This window comes from Daktulosphaira vitifoliae, unplaced genomic scaffold (genome assembly GCF_025091365.1).
Source record: "Daktulosphaira vitifoliae isolate Bord-2020 unplaced genomic scaffold, ASM2509136v1 Scaffold_2, whole genome shotgun sequence".
Taxonomy (NCBI): Eukaryota; Metazoa; Arthropoda; class Insecta; order Hemiptera; family Phylloxeridae; genus Daktulosphaira; species Daktulosphaira vitifoliae.
In genome coordinates this window covers 22,758,495-22,779,078 of record NW_026099573.1, presented here as the reverse complement: position 1 = coordinate 22,779,078, position 20,584 = coordinate 22,758,495, and the positions used below count along the sequence as shown (strand labels likewise).

Genomic DNA, 20,584 nt, shown 5'->3' with positions numbered 1-20,584 from the left:
CAAAAAAAAAAAAAAAAAAAAAAAAAAAAAAAACACATCATAGTAAAATTAATACCTTCTCAGCTTCGCATCGAAGCTAAAAAATAATAATAATAAAAACATCATAGTAAAATTAATACCTTCTCAGCTTCGCATTGAAGCTAAAATTTTTCTTCTTAATTCTAAAATGTTTATACATCTTAAATTAATGATCAAGAGGTATTAAGCAGTATTAACAAAAAAAATTCGATTTTGCATTTCTTTCAATAAAATAATGTTTAATATAAATGAGTATTAATCGTAAACAGATTATTTTGTTTTTTATATAGCATAATAAATGTCAATTGATAATACTTTATTTGATTGTGGTAAACTGGGTGTTATATGTACAATTTTGACCACGCGGATAAGTGAAGAGTGAATGTGTCAAACGTTCTATGTGCCAAAAACATATTTGTTCAGAAAACACAAAAAACAATGGTAACATGGGCATGTCTCACATATCGAACACCATCTATGAATGCAATTTTGTACAAGTAAAAATTTAATTGACATTTGAAACACATACAAGATTGTGGCCTTTGGCACATAGAACATAAATCAGACATAAAACAATTTTTCACTTTTTTGGCACATAGAACGTTTGACACATTCACTCTTCAAGTGTCTTCGGAAAGTGTCAAAATAATAACTATAATGTAACATTCACCGATGAAACACTGACCAACGAGTAGATGGTCAAGTCCCCTTTTATATTTACATTGTGCAGTAAACTTTTACTTTCTAGTAATTATAATGTTAAATATAAATTTCTTAAAACTAAAACTTACAAAATAATCATGGGTTCATGATACGATAATTAAATCAATAACTTCGGAAAATTTCATAATCTGAGAATTTTTAATTAAATTATAAAAAAAGTTATTTTAAGAAATTTAAGTCCCCCCCATTGACATACCTTTCTGTACACTTTTTATGACACATATTATATATATATATTCAATATTTTGGAAATTTTATGCATCATATTTCAATTTAAAAGTTATTGAGCATAATTAATATGAAAAAATAATTAAAAAATAAAATATGAGCGATTAAACTTAAATACTTGGTTAATATTATTTATGCATAGGTAAATTTAACAGTATACTATTCTAAAATAAATGAAATATTTGAAGGTGGCTTAATAAGAAGAAAACCATTTATGTATATTTAATAGTTCATAATAATATATTTTTTTATTATTATATATCTTGATATAGTAATACAAATACAAAATAAATATACTATAAAAGCTCTATGATATTGGGGCACAGCTTCTATAATGATTTTTATTATTAAGATTTCTTAACTCCTCCTAATTAAAAAATAATTTATCTGCCACTACCTTTTGTATGAAATCATTTATAAAAATATTTAGAGGCCAACAGTTTAGTCTTGTATTGTAGTACCACATTTTATGTCAAATTCCTATTATTGATTCTTAGTATAGTAAAAAATAAAATAAAACTTCAATGAAAAAGTAATTACAAAGAGTTAAAATTACAAAATCTTTCATTATATCATAAAATGCAATTAACGTATATCACAATCACTGTTTAAAAATGTACATCACATTTTAATTTAATAATTTAAACAATATTTAAAATACCACGTATATTTCAATCAATAGAAGCACTCAAAATTTACGCTATCTATCAGCATAATCACCTGCGTCCAGCGCATTGTTTCCCTACGACCATTCATGATAAAATTTGAACTGCCAAAATTGTGTACGATTAGGTTTACCTATGTGTATTCAATCTATGATATAATCAGGTTACTTCAGTAGATAACTATTATCAAAATATATCATATGTAATTTCTTATCACGAATGAGATAAAAACGTACGATATATTTAGCGAATTATATGATCATTTTTGAATTGTTAATTGTACGATTCATATATTTTTTTGATTGGTAATCCTGATGCACTGTGTGCGGTTGGCTGTCAAACAAACCAGATACTGACCATTGGACCGGTTGACTTATATATGAATTAATTTTATGATTGGGGACATACTTAATACCTACTGCATATCTGACCGATTGATGTTAAGATAATCAATATAAATAGTACTACTTTTGTAACATTACAATTAATTGGTAAAAAAAAAAATTCTGATGTCTGAAAAAGGTATGTATCTATAGAACTTGTTTAATTATCAGCAAAAATATATTTATATAAAACGTAAAATTTTTAGTTTCCAAGAAAAAAAAAAATGTGTCACAGAAAGATTACCTAAAGAAATATCTTTCTGGTGGGAAAAAGCAGAAAGATAAAGTAAAAATTCAAAAAAGGTTTGTTATACTACCTATAGAATAAACTTTATTTTTACTTAATATTGTTTGTGAACTACAATTAATGCTTTTACAATTTTTAAGTATGTAGTTTAAAGATGTCTGTCATGTATTCCTCATCAAATATTAGAATAAAATAATTATTCTAACTAATGTTTTGATCTTGAACAAAACAAAAAAAAATTTATGGCATTTTATAATAACTTTGATTTATAAAATTTTTTTTTGACCCTTACTAATGTAGTATTATTATAATTATAGAGTACAAATAATTGATGACAACATTGATTGTGTTGATGAAGACATTGACACATATCAAGGTAGTGATAATAATGTAGCAGGATTTGACCCTACTGATGAATTTGCTCCTCAAATAGTAGGTGTTGTTGATGACAGACCTAAAGATGTTAAAATATTGGATTTGTATAAAAATAAAAATCGTTGGAAACGAGTTGGTGAAGATAGTGATATTGAAGAAGAAACTACTAAGATTGACCAAGTTCAAAAATATGTTGAAAAAATCAATAAATCTACATTAAATGATTTATTAAATTCTAAAAAGGTATACTATTTAGCTAGTTAAATTTAAGTGACATGAATATAAAAAAAAATCACATTAGGATTTAGAGATTCTTACTAGTAGCAGACTACTAATAATCTCTACATTTGTTAAGCACATAGTTATCACAAGTCTAGAAAACTTAAAAAAATCATGAAAATTTAGGAGATTTTAAAATGGTTACAGAAATATCAAGGCTTATAAGAATTTTGCCTGAAATCTAGAATAATTGATTAAACTTTTTTTTTTTCATAATCTTTCAAAAAGAAAAATTTTTGGTTTAAAATTTTGTAGCCTTATAAATTTAGAGGAGGATACATACTTACAAATCCTCCATAAATATTCTCCTGTCAAAATATATATAAAATACGGTATACAAACTACCCCTTAAATCTATGTTTATATCTCTGAGTTAGATGGATGTATATAAAGAGTTGTTTTTGACTGTTATTATTGAGTTGGGTACAACCCCTAACTATTCCTGAAATTCTAATAAGTAAACAAAAAACCCAGCACAGGGGGGTCGCGGCACAGTAGTGACGTGACATATTTGGATCAAGTATAATGATATCTGACAGTGATTAAAATCACTATCATAAAAAACGCTTCGATGCAAATCTTTAGATAGTGTTTAATTTTAAAAAATAGGTGGATTATTCCAAAAGCAACATGATCTGCTAGTTCGTTATTAATATCCTGATTCAGATAAAGTATGTCGAATGAAAAAGGGATTATTAAAAAATATTATTTCTCATAAAAAAATAATGTTGATCCATACACTTTTCAATATGTCATAGCATTATAAAGTTAAAAATTTAAAAAATAAAATCGAGAATTTTCACACAATAATAGCATTCGGTAGCCATTTTCACCGTGAAGATAAAATAAAGTTCGAAATTTTTTTTTTGCATAATAAAGTACATTACATTAGCTTTAATTTAAGATATATTTAAAAGTGTCAGACCTTCCGGAACACTTTCAAAATTTAAGTTGAAAAAGTAAATTTTTTTTGAAAAAGTTGTCATTTTAAATCCCCCCTGTGGACAGTTAAAGGATCAGATATAACAAAAAAATATATCAAATGAAAAGTAATAATATCATGCATCTATATAAAAAAAAATTATATTCATATGTTCATTTTTAATTAAGTTATGGCAGTTTTTAGTAAAAAAAATTGAAAAAATTTTGAAAATTAGCAATTTTTAAATTTCTAATTTTTTTGGAGGTTTCCCCCATTTACGGGAACGAGGGAAATTTCTTCAATTTTGAAGGGTAATGTCTTCGACTAGATACAATTTGTGATCTTTTGACGTATTGTTGAAAGAAATCCGTTCGTTGAAAGCTGAGAAAAAGTGGTATCAGACACAAAAAAAAAAACACATCATTGTAAAACCAATACCTTCTCAGCTTCGCATCGAAGCTAAAAAAATAATAAAGGTGGTGATGAAATAACATACTCCCTTATAATATTTGATTATAAGTCAAGTAAGACTTTTTTAAACCTGACTGAAAAATCAAGGAAGTCAAGTAATTTAAAAATTATAAAGACAACCATTTCAATAAAAATATGTTAAAGAAAAATACTTTTAAAATTACTATAGCTTAACAAACATAGAGTTGATATATTTTATGTGTATATATTTTAAGTGATAGGTAATTTGTGATAGTGATTATTAAAAAAAGTACTATTATACTTTTGTATATAGTTTTTTAAGGTTTAAATGGATTTTGTAATTAAACATTAGAATATTTTTCAACTTAAACTTAAAGTTCTGTAAATACATATATTTAACTTGTCATAATTTCATTAACATTTGCTAATAATAATAAAAGTAAACAACTTTTAGAAATTACCATAAAAACTAATTAATGTAGACTTTGACTAATTTTTCTGAATAATAATATAAAAAACATAACTCTCTTACAATCACTCACAAATAACATGAGTTATAGCTATTTCTTTGTTTTGAAACATAAAAATATTATTTTTAGATTTAAAGTAAGTTAACAAGTATAATCTTTATACATATATTACTAAACACATTTTAAATTTAATTTTTAATAAATTGTTAAGCGCATTATTAAATTTTTTAGGTTAATGAAGAAATAGAAAATAATATACCAATTAAAAGAGATAGAAAAACTGGAAGAAAACGTGATCTCAAAAAAGAAAAAGAAGATGAAATGTTAAAAGAGGAAAAATTAAAAGAATATAAAGAAAAATATGCTGTTTGGGGAAAAGGGTAATATTTTATTGGTTTTTATCTTATATTAATTTTAATTTTTTGTATTCTATTAATTAATTTTTTTTTGTAGAGTAAAGCAAGTGCAAGATGCTCAAGAACAACATAACTATGAGATTCGTGAAATGCAAAAACCTCTGGCAAGGTATGCTGATGATCAAGATTTAGAAGAAATGTTAAAATCAAAAGTAAGGGATGGTGATCCTATGCTTGACTATATAAGGAAAAATAAAAAAGATGATGATGATTCTCCTGATGGCGTAAGGCATGGTAATAATAAATTTCTGTCTATAAATTTAATTATTATATATTTAATTGAATTTTAGTAATAAAATTAAATGAGTTAAATAAAGATTAATTAATTTAAGTGTGCATTTTTTAGTATTACTAGCTTGAAAATTAGCAAAATACATCATTTTTATAAACTATTAATAAATCAAAACAGACAAATGCCTGTTCTCAAATGTCACTCCTACCTGTAAAACTTTTTATTTTGAGAAAATAAACCATCCTAAAAGTAATCTTGGCTTAGCCACTTTATGTAATTTACTTCTGATTCAATACATTATTGCTTATTAAGTATATTTCATGGTTTTTATGGTCAAATATAATGTTTTTAATTAATATTTCCCAATTTTAAATAATGTTAGATAAAATTAAGTAATAACTTTTTCAAAATACTCCTTTAATTATAAATATTAAATATAATTTATGAATAATAATTTTTAATATTTAAATAATGTTTGTATTACAATTACTTTTAGAAATAAAAATGTTTCGAGGATTTTGTCCACCCAATAGATTTGGCATTCTACCTGGTCACAAATGGGATGGTGTTGATAGATCAAATGGATATGAATCTAGATGGTTATTACAACTTAATTCTAAGAAATCATTAGAGGATGAAGCATATAAATGGAGCAGTTCCGATTTATAATTTATATATATTATGTATATACATATACATATTTCATATGAATATATATAATATATTAATTTGTTGATTATTTATTTGATCATTTGTATTGACTTAGCTGTATACTATTAAAAAGAGAAATCAGTGATAATTTTTTAAGTTAGTTTTTTTTTATATTTTTGTATAAAAATCATTCTTGGAATTCTTTTATCTAGTTTACTTATATTATTAATATAATTATTCTGAACACTAATAATATAGAACAGGTGTAGTTCTTGAGGAAAGGGGCTGAGAATTCTTTCTTGAACTCTTACTGCCTAGTAAAATAAAATATAAAGTGAATGATTAACAATAATAAATTAATTTGATGTTTAACAACTTTTGTACTTGAAAAAATTCTTAATCTACAATTAATGGGGTAATTAGGATTATTATTTTAGAATAAATTTTTATGGCACAATATCTTTATTCTTCTTCCAGACAAAAAAAGTAGTATATTTACCGTGTTATTTTTATTCGGGAAACTAAATCTCTTAAGAAAGATGCCTAAAATTAATTATGATTAATTTGTAATTATAATTTATTTATAAGAGATGATTATAACCCCATAGTTATACTCCTGAATTATCAAACCGATAATTAGTTAAAGGTTTGTATAAATGTCCATGAGACCAGACCACAATGATCTGTAATTAAATTTTAGGCTGTCATAAATCCCATTTTAAAATGTACTCAAAATATTAAAATAATAATGAAAACTAAATTCTAGTGTTATTTAAATAAAATATGAAACTTCAAGGTTACATGTTTAACCAGTCGTTATTATGGTTTTTTCAACTATAGATATTGTTATTTTAATTTGATAGTCTTGTTCATTTATTCATTAAATTAAAATAATTTTTTTTTAACTTTTAAATTGAAAATAAAGGCCAAAGATATTAAAAAAAAATTTACCGACTTTAAAAATTGTAATTTTTTGGAAGATTTCCTTCATTTAGAGGAAACTAGGGAATAGCTTCAACTAGATACGATTTGTGATCTTTTGACGTATTGTTGACATAAATCGGTCCGGTGAAAGTTAAAAAAGTGAGGATAGACATAAAAAAAAAAATTGCATAGTTGGGACAATTAAAGTTGATATGAAGTAGATTAAAATCGCTATGATAAGAATAGTTGTTACTGTTATGGCAAACATGTATAAAAATTGTAGGCTTGATAGAAAACTTTTCAGAAGATAATTTGTTTTGTTAATAATAAAAAATTATCTACAAGAAATTTTCAATAGTTAAAAATATACTTTAAATAAATCTGCAATAGATTTTTTCTATAACCACTAATTTTTGACATTATTACTAATTAGTTAAAAACAAGTATTAATATAAAAAAAAAAGATAGGTTAATGAAATTCAACAACGTAACAGCGGACAATACTTTAGGTGAAACTAGGCACGGAATATTTTTGAATTTCAATATATTATAGAATCTGTAGGATATAACTATATCGGGGTTCGAATTTCGTGTAATACCACAGACTAGTTTCCGGACGGATTCCCAATGGGAATCTTAACAGAACTCCAATTTTCAGCTTCTTTCTATTATCTTAGGATAATAACCAGAGTCACAACATTTGTTTATTTTTATATTATATGAAAAAGACAATTCGGCATATCTTTTTATAAATTTGTATAGTCGTTTGAATAGTTACTGTACTATGAATAGTTTATTTAAAAAACAAACATCTGATCTTGATAAAGGACTTGTCGCTTCGTACAAGTGTCTTTATTGAAAACAAAAAAAAAAAACGTGTGGCACTCGGGGACTGCCACGGTAAAGCTATTGCATAGCATTTTTATCAACTTATGCAATTATAATATTTATGCAATATTTTTTTTTCTTTGATATTAATTCAAGTTACACTTTTTGAGCCAAGTGACCAATAAGAAAACAATATTTTTTCTTTTTAGCTCTTTCAGTTCTTCTTCTCTATAAAACGAAAATAGCAAGGTATAAATAATTAAGTATAAATAATGTAATTACCAGTGTTTGTAAAATTCTTTTTATAAAGTAATGCATTCCAAATCCCATTCCGCAATTAAAAAAAGTAATGCATTCCCATTCACAATTCCTTAAAAAAAAAGAATACATTTACATTCACATTCATCAAAAATTTTGAATCCATTCCATGCACATTCCATNTTCCCATTCACAATTCCTTAAAAAAAAAGAATACATTTACATTCACATTCATCAAAAATTTTGAATCCATTCCATGCACATTCAATTTTTTTTAGCTTCGATGCGAAGCTGAGAAGGTATTGGTTTTACAATGATGTGTTTTTTTTTTTGTGTCTGATACCACTTTTTCTCAGCTTTCAACGAACGGATTTCTTTCAACAATACGTCAAAAGATCACAAATTGTATCTAGTCGAAGACATTACCCTTCAAAATTGAAGAAATTTCCCTCGTTCCCGTAAATGGGGGAAACCTCCAAAAAAATTAGAAATTTAAAAATTGCTAATTTTCAAAATTTTTTCAATTTTTTTTACTAAAAACTGCCATAACTTAATTAAAAATGAACATATGAATATAATTTTTTTTTATATAGATGCATGATATTATTACTTTTCATTTGATATATTTTTTTGTTATATCTGATCCTTTAACTGTCCACAGGGGGGATTTAAAATGACAACTTTTTCAAAAAAAATTTACTTTTTCAACTTAAATTTTGAAAGTGTTCCGGAAGGTCTGACACTTTTAAATATATCTTAAATTAAAGCTAATGTAATGTACTTTATTATGCAAAAAAAAAAATTTTGGACTTTATTTTGTCTTCATCGTGAAAATAGCTACCGAATGCTATTATTGTGTGAAAATTCTCGATTTTATTTTTTAAATTTTTAATAAAATATTAATAACGAACTAGCAGATCATGTTGCTTTTGGAATAATCCACCTATTTTTTAAAATTAAACACTATCTAAAGATTTGCATCGAAGCGTTTTTTATGATAGTGATTTTAATCACTGTCAGATATCATTATACTTGATCCAAATATGTCACGTCACTACTGTGCCGCGACCCCCCTGTGCTGGGTTTTTTTTAATCAGAATTAAGCCTCAGAAAGGGGTTTTGACAAAAATATATCATCAACTAATTTTTGAAAGGGGTTAGTTAGGATAAAAATAATTTTTCAATCTTTGAACAAATAATTCAAATTTAATTCTATTTCATGAGTCTTTAGTTTGGTTTGGTAATATTTTCAAAAGTTTAAAACAGAATTTACCGGCTCTTAAGGAAATAATAGATACTATGCAAGAAGAGGTTGCTAGCAATAAGATGATTAAGTCAATTTCTTTGATCAATGATACTGTCTCCAAAAGAACTGATGAAATGGCAGGTGAAATCGAAAACAAACTTATAAATTATTTAAGAGAAAATAATTTTGCACTACAGATTGACGAATCAACTTTGACAGATAATAAAGCTATATTACTAGCTTACGTGAGGTTTATTAATGAACGTATAGAAATTGTCGAGGAAGTATTATTTGCTATAAGTTTGATCACTGATACCAAAGGTTCGTCAATTTTTCAAGCGATGGAGGAATATTTTACCAGAAAAAATGTCCCCTTGACAAATATTATTGCATGCGCAACGGATGGCGCTTCTTCAATGACCGGTCGTCATGTTGGGTTTATAGCCCACCTAAAAAACAAGGTCCCAGGTGTTATTTGTGTTCATTGTGTTATACATTGCCAAAATTTAGCTGCTAAAAACTTAAGCGGTGTCCTGTACGAAACCCTTCAATTCGTCATAAAAGCTGTAAATAAGATTAAAGCAAGTTTACTCAATGACCGTATGTTTCGAGAACTTTGTCATGATAATGTTGAAGATTTTGAAAGATTACTTTTGCATACTGCAGTAAGGTGGCTTTCCAAAGGAAAATATTTGTGTCGTTTTTTCGCATTATTTGACTCAATCATTGAATTTCTCGATAAAATTGATCCTTTCTTAAAAGATAATTTGAAGCAACGAAAAATTAAGATTGGGTACCCACAGATATTTTTGAAAAAATGAATATGTAGTCAATTTGAAGCTTCAAGGGAATAAGATGAACTTTATCAAAGCCAAAGGAATAATTTCCTCATTAATTTTTAAGTTTGATCTTTACAGATCAAACATAAATCGTCAAGAACTGAGTCAGTTTTCGAATCTCAAAATTCTAATTTTCACTGATCATATTTTGCAGCTCAAAAAAGACATGAAATCAAGATTTCAAGACCTACTTGAGTTACAAATCTGTAATTGGATTTTAGATCCATTTTCGTTTGAATTTGTGGAAGATCTCGAACCTCATTTACAAAAGGAGTTTATCGATCTTAAACACGATTGTGAGGCACAACTTGTTTTTAAACATGTTTACGAGTTTGCCTGGATCAAGCTTAAAGACACTTATCCACAACTATGGCAACAAGTTAAATTGTTGCTCCTCTTTTTCCCGTCAACGTATCTAGTTGAAAAAGGATTCAGCGTTGTTGTTCAGCTTTTGACGAAACAAAGAAATCGGTTGGACATTTGCAACAAATTAGTAGCTACTCATCAGGCTCAGGATAGTCATTGATAGGTATAATTTTTAAAAGTTTTTACTTTAATTAATAATGTTACAATATACTGATGAATAAATAAATATATATATATTTATATGAAGAAAATTTGATTTTGCATGAGGGGGGCGTTAGCAGTTAGTTATAACGATAAGGGAGGCGCTGAACTAAAAAAGGTTAAGAACCACTGCCCTAGGGGAATACTCATAAACAAACGTCTACCTTATACTCAATACATTTTACTCTATTCTCTTTTTGAATTTTTTTGATTTTTCTATAATTAAATTATAAATATATTTTTGTTACACTGATTCTGATATATAATATTTCTTGCAAAACACTTATCGTTCCCAACGTAGGGGGGTTCTCCTACCGGAATCGGTGGCCTAATAATGAGGATGGCCCAATGAGGCTTACGCGCCGTAGTTGTGTGAGGCTCGTAGGTCCCCGGTCTTGGGTAGTGATGGGCATAATCGAGATTATGAAAATAATCGAGATATTTCGATTATTGAAATCATATCTATTATATAATCGAGATATTCTGATTTTTTAAATAATATTGATTATTCTATAATCGAGTGATTATTTCTAATGATTTCTCGTTTATTATAAAAACAATGATTTCTTGATCTTGAAATGTATATAATCGAATAAAAGTTATTTCGAATGATGTCCATGAAACGATGAAACGAGAGAATACTATTTTTAAGTTTTTATTTAGCATAAATTATAGTCGAATTATTATTAAATTATTGACTTCGAGTCTTCTTATTTTCAACTCGTTCAATCGCTACTCATGACAACACCTTATCTGTCACATTTTTGGGAAGTATGTGACGATTAGAACAAAGTTTTGTCCTGAACTGGCTAAACTACCGAGTTCTGATTCTCTCACTAGTTGTGAATTTATGAAAAATCAATTAGGTGTGGAATCAGGTGTTTTAATTATGATGGTCAAGCCGGCTATTGCTACCTTATCTTATGTTTTTATTTTTAAATTTGTTATCGGTTTTTTTAAAATATAGGTAATAATTATTAAATAATAAAAATAACAACTTGTCTTTTATTTAAAGCACTTATTAATAATGCATTATTAATATATTATTGTTATTATTATTCCTAAATTATAGTTTAATATAATAATTATAAATAAACACCAACAAATAAAAAAAGCAAAATTAAATTAATAATTATTTACTAAAGGTATATTTATTCATATTTCGAATAATTTTTCGATTCTCTCGATAAATAATAATAGTTGATTATTCTTATCATACGAGCAGACGATTATAACTTCGAGTGATTTTTCGAGAGATTCACTCGATTATGAAAATGTCTCGATTACTAATCATTCGATTATCGAAATCATTCGATTATGCCCATCACTAGTCTTGGGTGGATCCCTAGTTATGTGAACCCTAGTTTAAAATATATAAATAAGACACATCATTAAAATGTATTGTAAATTTTAACAAAAAAATTATTGTAATATTATTGACGTAATTTTTTTTATAGATACTAAGTTACCAATTAATTTATTTATTAAAGAGGGGAAAAAATTAAAGTTTTTTTAAGTTTAGAAACAAAATGAATTCGCAACGGAACGTAAAGTTTTAAGGGTTTTTCCAATAGAAGAGTCGATAGATATTTTATTATTACTTAATGTGGCACACTGTTTTTATCCATTATTATCATGTCAACATCATTGTTTCAAAGATAACGTATACAATTAATTAACAATTTGAAATATAATTAAATATTATTTTAAACTATGTATTATCGTCGGTGTTAAAGTTTACTATTCGTTTTAATGCTGTGTCTTATTTATATATTTTAAATTACCTAAATTAGATTTCTACCATTATTGTTAATGTATTTTAAATTTTACATATATTTGTGTATTTAGAGTTAATTTTGTAATTTTTTTTATTTCATTTTAAATTTATTGCTTGGTTTTTTATGTTAATTTATTAAATTATAATTTCAAATAAAATACACATATTCAATTTTGTTTTTGTGACAAGAAAATTACCGATGTTCAAAATGGACTCGATACAGTTGTCCCAACAACTCAGTCAACCTGGATATGATCGCGAAAAAGTGTACCAATGGATTGTAGAACTCTGCAATGCAGATACAAGAGAAAATTCTCTTTCTGAACTTAGGTATGAAATTGTGTATATCATATGGAGAGATAAAAATTAAATTAAACTCTCAGTATTGAATGCTTATAAAATTATTAAATATTGTATATTTAATCTATCTTCCAGTTCTCGTCGTGATATCATCCATGATCTCGGCCCACTTTTATGGCATACAACTGGAACTATTGCTGCATTATTATTTGAAATTGTTTCTACCTATCAGTTTGTTAATCCACCTACAATGTCTTTGCAGCAAGTTACACGTCTATGTAATGCACTTGCACTTCTACAATGTGTTGGTGCTCATCCCCAAACTCGTTCTCAGTTCCTTAAAGCACAAATACCTCTTTACATGTATCCATTTTTACATAATGGTAACAAATGTAGAAACTTTGAACACCTAAGACTTACAAGCTTAGGGGTTATTGGAGCATTAGTGAAAGTAAATTTTTATCAAAATAAAATCCTTTCTCTGTATTATTTATAACTTATAAATTTTTTATTTATGAGTAAAAATTATCTTAGACTTAACATTAATTATTATGTTTTAGACTGAAGAACAAGAAGTTATTACTTTCTTGCTTACTACTGAAATTATTCCATTATGTTTGCGGATCATGGAAACTGGTTTTGAATTAACAAAAACACTTTCTACTTTCATTTTGCAAAAAATTCTTATGGATGACAATGGTTTGAGTTATATTTGTCAAACTTATGATCGATTTTCTCATGTTGCTTTAATATTAGTTAGTATTCTAGTATTTTTTTTTTTATCAATTAAATACAAATAAAATATAATAATTTTAGGGTAAAATGGTCTTGGCCTTAGAGAGAGAACCTTCAACCAGACTTCTTAGACATGTTGTGGGTTGTTATGTAAGACTTTCGGAAAATCCTAGGTATAATATAATATAATTTAGAAGTATAAAAATTTACATATTTACTAATTATTACGTTATTCTACTATAATTTAAATAAAGAGAAACCTTGAAGTTAAGAGGTTGAGATATGGAAGTTTCTTATATATACTTCGTTGTTACTTAAAAACAATTATAATTTGCCTAGTTTACATTACAAAACAGTGATGTACTTAAAGATGTCTCTCTCAAACAATTGTTTTATTTCATTTTTGAACTTAAGTGTTTATAGCAGATTGAAATTTGAAAAATTATTGTTTTATAATATTTAATGGATAAGTAGTTTTCTATTTTTTAGAATTATCATTTTATTTGTTATGTTTAGCGTTATTGTAGTTCATAATCTATTGATAGAATTCTTGTTTTATTTTTTTTACATTAAAACATAAAAACACTTTTTTTTTTTTACGCTTTTATTAGCCCATTAAAGGCCATAGCGTGTTCCCCCAATGGAGGAGGTTTCTTAACCATTATACTCTGGGATGGGTGGTTAGTCCGTTGCTGGAGAATGGGATGGCGACTCCAATTACTAAAATGATCTCTCGTTTGGTAAATGAAGCCACCTGTGACCGAGTTTCAAACCAGAGACAGTGCGTGTCAAGCATTGCCGCATTACCGACTCGGCCATACCATCCTACATAAAAAACAGCCTTTGAAAATATTTTATGTATGCTACTGTCACAAAAATCTCATTTTTCATGAAATAGATGCTATTTCATAGCATACAACCCTAAGTCAGGGCTCTAAACTAAATATTAAAAAACTATTTGATCTAATGTAGTGAAAACAAATATATTTTAAAACTTATTTATTAACCTATGGTTTATCCCCAGGACTAAATTTCTGATATATGGTTATTCATTTTATAATTTTTTAGGGCTCGAGAAGCTCTGCGACAATGCTTACCTGATCAACTAAAAGACATGTCTACATTTACCGACTGCCTTGCAAGAGACCAAACAATTGCTGCATGGTTAATACTACTTAAAAAGAATTTGGATTCTGCTTTGCCAATTGATGTGTCACCTGGTGTGCCTTCACTTGTTAAACCATAATCATACCAAATGTATTAATCTCTAAATGAAAATTTGATATGTTTTGATAATCATATCAATTAAATAATGAATAATAAATGACAATGTACTTATTTCTAGACCTTTGTATGATACATGGGTGGAGGTATTTCAGTAATTAAAATAAAAAGTAACCAAAGTCTGACCTGTTATGTTTTTAGTTTATTTGTGTAGCAAAATTTATTTCACAAATATACCAATAATGTAATAATGATAAATTAAAAATATCATGATATTTCATTATTGTTATAATAGTAGTTTAAGGCCTAATGCTTAAATAATTTGTAGTAAATTTTATATCCTATTGTTTCAAAGACTGTTGTATTTGAGGATAAATGTCTTTTTTAGCCATTGGTTTATGTTTTGGATTAAGTGTATAATAAATAAATAACATAGCAGCTGATAATCTTATTACTGAATCAGTATCTGAGTAATCTTTAATCCAATCCACTCTTCCCCATTTTGTACACTATATACATAACATAATATATTCAAATTGTAATTTTTGATAAATAAAGCATGTAATTAAAATTTATTTATATTCACTTGGTATTCTTCTTCTAACTTTGATAGTAAAACTGCATCATTTACAGTAATATCTTGATGTAAACAACAGATTGTTAAAATTAATGATTTTAATGTTTCAACAGCTTGTAACACGCCTATATGTAAAATATTTACATTTTTGTTTAAATTAATTAAAATTGAAATAAAAAATTTATCTCAAAACATTGAACTAATATTTTATAAAATATTTGATTATTGTTTTTTTTTTTTATTATAAAATACGAAATTAAATAATATAATTAAAAATTTTATCAAAGTTAAATAAACTTTAGATAGAATTAATTACTTAAATAACTAAAAGTAATCTTATTAGTATAAAATTAAATTTCAATTACCATGTAAGGCTGGAAAACCAAGTGATAGAAGATATTTTTCTACCATTTTTTTGGTGTAAGCATCAAGACAATTAATGTATATTCCTTTTGAAGGTTTTAAATTAGTTTCAAAATATTTATTAAAGTTATTGATTATGGGAAGCCACTTTTCATTTAAGAGTTTTTCTAGGTCCTTGTCATTCTAATTAATTGATTTAATAATAACAAATTTAATATAACTTTATTAGAAAAAAGTAAATAAATTAAAGAGTAAAAACTAATAAGATCAAGTTCACAAAAAAAAAAATGATATACTAGGTTACACTTTTATCATGAAACACTTATTTATTCAAAAGTAAAAATGAGGCAAGGGAGCTGCTACTTTTATCACTACACATTGCTCAGCTATACTCTTCCATACTCGGCTTACCATAAGGGTACAAATATGATGAGAACTTATGAAATATTGGTCTAAATTTTGTTACCAATCGCTCATTTCAAATTAAATTATTATTTAATAAATAACCTAGTTAATGATGTATGTTACATTTGAAAAATTAAAGTTGACCCCATTATTTGGTATAAGTAACAAATATAAAAAATACTTCATTATTAATAAATTGACAAAACATGTAACTAAAAGAAGAAAATATATATAATTATCAACATTACTTTTCAGTTATCAACATTTTGATTAGCGGCTTTAGTAAAATAAACCACTCAGTATAAACGAAAGCCACAATTTTTATTTTTAACTATCCAATTATTAAAAAACTTAATTTTTATGTTTTAATACACAAGTAGAAACAACAATGATGTAATAATTTAATTTTAAATATTTTTATTGATTATATTGTACAAATAACAGGTTTAGAAAATTAAATAATAAATTGATTTTAATTAATTTTATTAAATTGCTATAATAAATTAAAACTATGGGAAATTCCTTTTGAAAACATTGAAATAAGTTTGATCATTAGTTGTTAAAGTATTTTCAACAGACAGAATAAATGAAAATTAATTATACTAATTCAAGCATGTTGATTTATTTTGTACTAACAATTTAAATAATGAAGTAACTTTGTTAACTAAATCATTAATTCATAATTTTGAAATTCAATTTTTTTTTTCATATTCAATTTTTTTATTTTTGAATAAAATAAAATTTTATTTATTATATCTATTTTTGAAACTACTTGTTTTTTACTATACTATTTATAAAAATTTAAATACAATAGAAATCCAGTAAAATAATATTTTTCAAATTAGTATTTCTAATGAACTATCTGAAAGTATTAAAATCACAGTTGTAAACCCTTAGCTACATATTTGAAACATTAAAAACAAAAATTAACATTTCTATAAAAAATTATATATTTTTTGACTTTAGAGTTTGATTACTTATATAGAATAAGTGACTAGAAAGTTTTTCTTATTTTAGTCATATATTACATTTAACAAGCTTTAATTTGAAATGATGTAAGTATTCCATTACTATTCAAAATATTACAAAATTGACTAATTTAAAATTGTATAAAATTGAAAATAAAAGAATATAATATGGTTATGCCCCCTATCAGTACTTTAGTAAGACTTTCCAAAAATATGCTGATGTACTTGTTTCAAATATTACCACTAAAAATGTTATTTTGATATAAACATTATTCAAATAGTTAGTATAATTTAAATACAACTATTATATCCGCCTAAAATTTTTATACGATTTTTATTTCCCCACATATAGTACCTTAATTAATGATTGAATATTTAAAAAAAAAAAAAAAAATACATATACTTTACTGGTAACACAAATGTCCTAAATGTTATGAAAACCAATTTTGCTCATAATAACTTAAACTCATTATATATATATATTTTTAAATATCTTTAATAAAATTTATTCTGATGAATATTTTTGTGCAGTTGTCAAGAAGTTATTTCAATATAAATTGGAAACTAAAATGGTAGCATAGTAGGATTGACACATTGTTGAAAGAAATTGATTCGGTGAGAGCAGAGAAAAAGATTTAGCCTGTCAAAAAAATTTAACTATTTTATGTCAATGGTTGGAACGTCAGTAATAATAAAACTATCCCATTTCTTAAAAATATTGATTAATAAAAACATATTAGCGATACATTACATCTGAAATAAAGAAGACAGTATCTGTTTCTAAATAAGACAGTATTTGTTGTGCAATATCTTTTTCACAATGTTCATTAGGATTATCTACTGACAAATAACATAATTTTGTCTGAAAAAATTATAAATTAAATTTCTACCTTAAAATGATTTTTAATAACAGCATAAAAAAAAATTTAAAACAAAATTTATAAAATGTATAAATACCAAATGCATTGAATCAGTTTGTATAGATTTTTCTTGTAAATTCCATTCTTCAGCAACAGCAAGTGCTAAGGCTTTGCTATTTATTATCATTTCTTTACCCAAGGGTGTCTTTAATTTGCTATTATCTAATAATACTCCATATGACCCATTATTTTCAACAATATTTGTAGTTTTGTAAAATTTACCTAGATAAAGAATTATTTTAATTCAATTTACTAAAAATAAAAGAAATTCAAGCAAACTCGTAAAAATTAAATATATATAGGGTCCTTATTATTGAAACTTATTCATTTTCATCTTGAAACCATTTCTAAGTGTTGTTTCAATTTTATTAATTTATTTGAATGCAATATGCATTTATTGTAAGATAGATGAACTATGCCAGAAACATTTGAGGTGTGTACTCAACAACTTTCTAATGAATGGTGTAGTAATACATAAAGGACAAATATATGTTTTAATTATATGTTATTTATGAGGGATGATGTGTCCGATTCTGTTATATGGCAGTACTTAATGTACATTACCTCAGATTTGAAACTTGTTTACTCGGTTTCATTTACTAAACGATAGGTCAGTTTGATAATTGGAGTTGCCATGATTCCTTCCCTGGAGACGAACTAGCCACCCATCTTGAAGTATCAATGGTTAAGATATCTCTTTCTTTAGAGAAACCACTTATGCCCTTAATGGGCTTAAAAAGCATATATATGTTTTTTTAAGTTTATATCATTTTCTTTGCATTTTTTTGTTTTCAGTCATTTTTGTTCATTAGTTTCAAAGTTATACAATGGGACATATTACTAGTCCATGTTTTTAATTAAAGTCTTTATGTAAAAAACACATATGATTTTTTAATAAATGTCTACATTTATAAAACAAATAAATTGGATTTAAGCTTTTTTAGTCTCATTGAATTTTTATATGACTTAAAATTTCTTAGCATTTTTAAGATTTTATGAAAATATTAAATTCAAAAATTTTTCCTGGGAGACGGACTCTTAGAACTGACACGCTCGAAAAAAAAGTTTTGCCCATAATTTCAAAAAATTTTTAGCAAAAAAAGTCTTTAAAATTAAATTAACATTATTATGAACAGTAACAAATATTCAAAATAGCTCTACTATCATTAACAAATTTAAATAGTCAGGGAGCTCTTAAAATACAAGAGGGCCTGGAGCTCTCGCGAAGTATATCTTGTTCAAAAGATCAAGTAGATCTTTAAATATCAAACAAATGTAACTGTATAATACTAGTTTATTAAGAGCAGAATATTAAAAATATGGTTTACCTATGGCGTAATTCCTTAAAAAAATATTAGAATTAAAAAGATCATTAGCAAAATTGAATTTCTTCTTCAATGAATTTCTTAGTACAGGTCGAATTAAGTGTAATATTTGAAACATTTTATTTGTGCCAGGTTTTTTTCTAAAAAACAATAATGTAATTAAATAAAAGTTTACCAAAAGTATATAAGGATTAGTACGTATCTTGAGTTGTTTATATGATGAGGTGCACTATCCTCAAAGTTTAAGTGTTAGTATAAAAAACAATCATCATTAATAACAATTTAACAACAGAACTGATACAACCAAAAAAAAAAAAATAATAAGTTTTTAGTTGCTATCTTTATTTAATCATGATATTCAAATTTAAAAACTTAAGATAGTGATTTATAAGTAAAAAACATCAAATATACATAAGAAATAATACATCTTTAAATATTCAAATTGACTTAAAAATATATATATTTAAGTGGGTTTTTATGATGCACTTTGATTTTATAATTACTTTAAAAAAAAAAAGAAAAATACCTTTTATATAAAAAGCAAACGTTTCTACAAACTAATTTAACATAGATTAAAAAATTAATTTTTTAAAGTAACTTATAACTTAACTTCACAAGTTAGAAAAAATTACTAGCTTGCCCAGCTTTGGCAAGTTGAACTATAATTTATGGAAGAAGATCAAATTTAATTTTCCATTCTCAAAAAATATATTTTTTTAAAGATGTTTATAAACTTCATGTGACTTGGCGAGAAGTAAAATTGGAATTTTGTGGAGGCTTGGCGAGCATGTCATGATTCTTAGACATTATAATATTGTACAAGAATAAATAAAGCATTACAATAAATGAAATAAACATTTCTTGTTCTATTTCCTCACCTTAATCCCAACTACTTTGGGTTGACCACCCTTATCCTAAACTTCCACTTGACACAATCTTCCACATCATCTACGCTCACATCAGTCATCCTCATATTGCATTCAATAATATCCCTCCATCCCTTTTTTCGTCTTCCTCTACCTCTTCTTCCATCAACATTAATTTCCATAACTGTTCTTACTGCTTTCGATTTCTCTCTTATCAGAAACTTGGAAATAAATAATCAAACTTTATTCATTGATCCTGTTATTAAATCGCACAATGCTTGCTAGTACTCACCTAATATTTATTAAGTTAAAAAATAATGTAAAATTAAGGATATTTAGATATTATTAAATGTTATTTTGCACATTATAATCGTGGAAGCTGGGCAACTGATAACAGTTTAGCGGCCTTATCTTATGGTAT

At 25.7% G+C, this 20,584-nt stretch overlaps 6 protein-coding genes across 7 annotated transcripts in view; 4 read left to right on the top strand and 2 right to left on the bottom strand.

Annotated features, from left to right (window-relative positions):
* LOC126899563 (putative serine protease K12H4.7) overlaps positions 1-20,584 on the bottom strand; it is a 156,470-nt gene that overhangs the window by 111,301 nt on the left and 24,585 nt on the right. The gene's annotated exons all lie outside the window — the stretch shown is intronic.
* On the top strand, positions 1,974-6,197 carry LOC126899577 (BUD13 homolog). The gene is made up of 6 exons (XM_050674617.1): positions 1,974-2,156; positions 2,224-2,320; positions 2,582-2,882; positions 4,974-5,122; positions 5,196-5,392; positions 5,887-6,197. Exons 1-6 carry the CDS (start codon positions 2,144-2,146, stop codon positions 6,057-6,059), a joined length of 930 nt encoding a protein of 309 aa, XP_050530574.1. The 5' UTR covers positions 1,974-2,143; the 3' UTR covers positions 6,060-6,197.
* On the top strand, positions 9,351-10,118 carry LOC126898058 (SCAN domain-containing protein 3-like). The gene has a single exon (XM_050672007.1). It carries the CDS (start codon positions 9,351-9,353, stop codon positions 10,116-10,118), a length of 768 nt encoding a protein of 255 aa, XP_050527964.1.
* LOC126898057 (protein FAM200A-like) lies at positions 10,153-10,662 on the top strand. Its single transcript, XM_050672005.1, has one exon. It carries the CDS (start codon positions 10,153-10,155, stop codon positions 10,660-10,662), a length of 510 nt encoding a protein of 169 aa, XP_050527962.1.
* On the top strand, positions 12,410-14,931 carry LOC126899578 (CCR4-NOT transcription complex subunit 9). Its single transcript, XM_050674618.1, has 5 exons — positions 12,410-12,810; positions 12,916-13,231; positions 13,341-13,535; positions 13,597-13,688; positions 14,584-14,931. The coding sequence occupies exons 1-5, from the start codon at positions 12,680-12,682 to the stop codon at positions 14,759-14,761; spliced, it is 912 nt and encodes a 303-aa protein (XP_050530575.1). The 5' UTR covers positions 12,410-12,679; the 3' UTR covers positions 14,762-14,931.
* On the bottom strand, positions 14,920-20,562 carry LOC126899580 (ATP synthase mitochondrial F1 complex assembly factor 2). Of its 2 annotated transcripts, XM_050674620.1 has the most exons (8): positions 20,456-20,552; positions 20,176-20,384; positions 19,301-19,437; positions 18,010-18,194; positions 17,804-17,914; positions 15,682-15,862; positions 15,326-15,441; positions 14,920-15,248 (listed from the first exon to the last, which is right to left on the bottom strand). In XM_050674620.1, exons 3-8 carry the CDS (start codon positions 19,413-19,415, stop codon positions 15,081-15,083), a joined length of 876 nt encoding a protein of 291 aa, XP_050530577.1. In that variant the 5' UTR covers positions 19,416-19,437; positions 20,176-20,384; positions 20,456-20,552; the 3' UTR covers positions 14,920-15,080. The 2 variants fall into 2 exon arrangements, with proteins under 2 accessions (XP_050530577.1, XP_050530576.1); XM_050674619.1 differs by lacking the exon at positions 20,176-20,384 and having other exon boundaries at positions 20,456-20,562.

Excerpts from the sequence above, each read along its gene's own strand:
- LOC126899577 (XM_050674617.1), top strand. Across the intron at positions 2,321-2,581 it reads AAAGTAAAAATTCAAAAAAG|AGTACAAATAATTGATGACA; the intron begins GTTTGTTATACT and ends TTATAATTATAG. Across the intron at positions 5,393-5,886 it reads TCCTGATGGCGTAAGGCATG|AAATAAAAATGTTTCGAGGA; the intron begins GTAATAATAAAT and ends AATTACTTTTAG.
- LOC126898058 (XM_050672007.1), top strand. The coding sequence starts at position 9,351 with ATGCAAGAAGAGGTTGCTAGCAATAAGATGATTAAGTCAATTTCTTTG.
- LOC126898057 (XM_050672005.1), top strand. The coding sequence starts at position 10,153 with ATGAACTTTATCAAAGCCAAAGGAATAATTTCCTCATTAATTTTTAAG.
- LOC126899578 (XM_050674618.1), top strand. The coding sequence starts at position 12,680 with ATGTTCAAAATGGACTCGATACAGTTGTCCCAACAACTCAGTCAACCT. Across the intron at positions 13,232-13,340 it reads TTATTGGAGCATTAGTGAAA|ACTGAAGAACAAGAAGTTAT; the intron begins GTAAATTTTTAT and ends ATTATGTTTTAG. Across the intron at positions 13,689-14,583 it reads AGACTTTCGGAAAATCCTAG|GGCTCGAGAAGCTCTGCGAC; the intron begins GTATAATATAAT and ends ATAATTTTTTAG.
- LOC126899580 (XM_050674619.1), bottom strand. The coding sequence starts at position 19,415 with ATGTTTCAAATATTACACTTAATTCGACCTGTACTAAGAAATTCATTG. Across the intron at positions 18,195-19,300 it reads TTTAAGGAATTACGCCATAG|GTAAATTTTACAAAACTACA; the intron begins GTAAACCATATT and ends TTCTTTATCTAG. Across the intron at positions 15,442-15,681 it reads TGGTTTTCCAGCCTTACATG|GCGTGTTACAAGCTGTTGAA; the intron begins GTAATTGAAATT and ends TTTTACATATAG.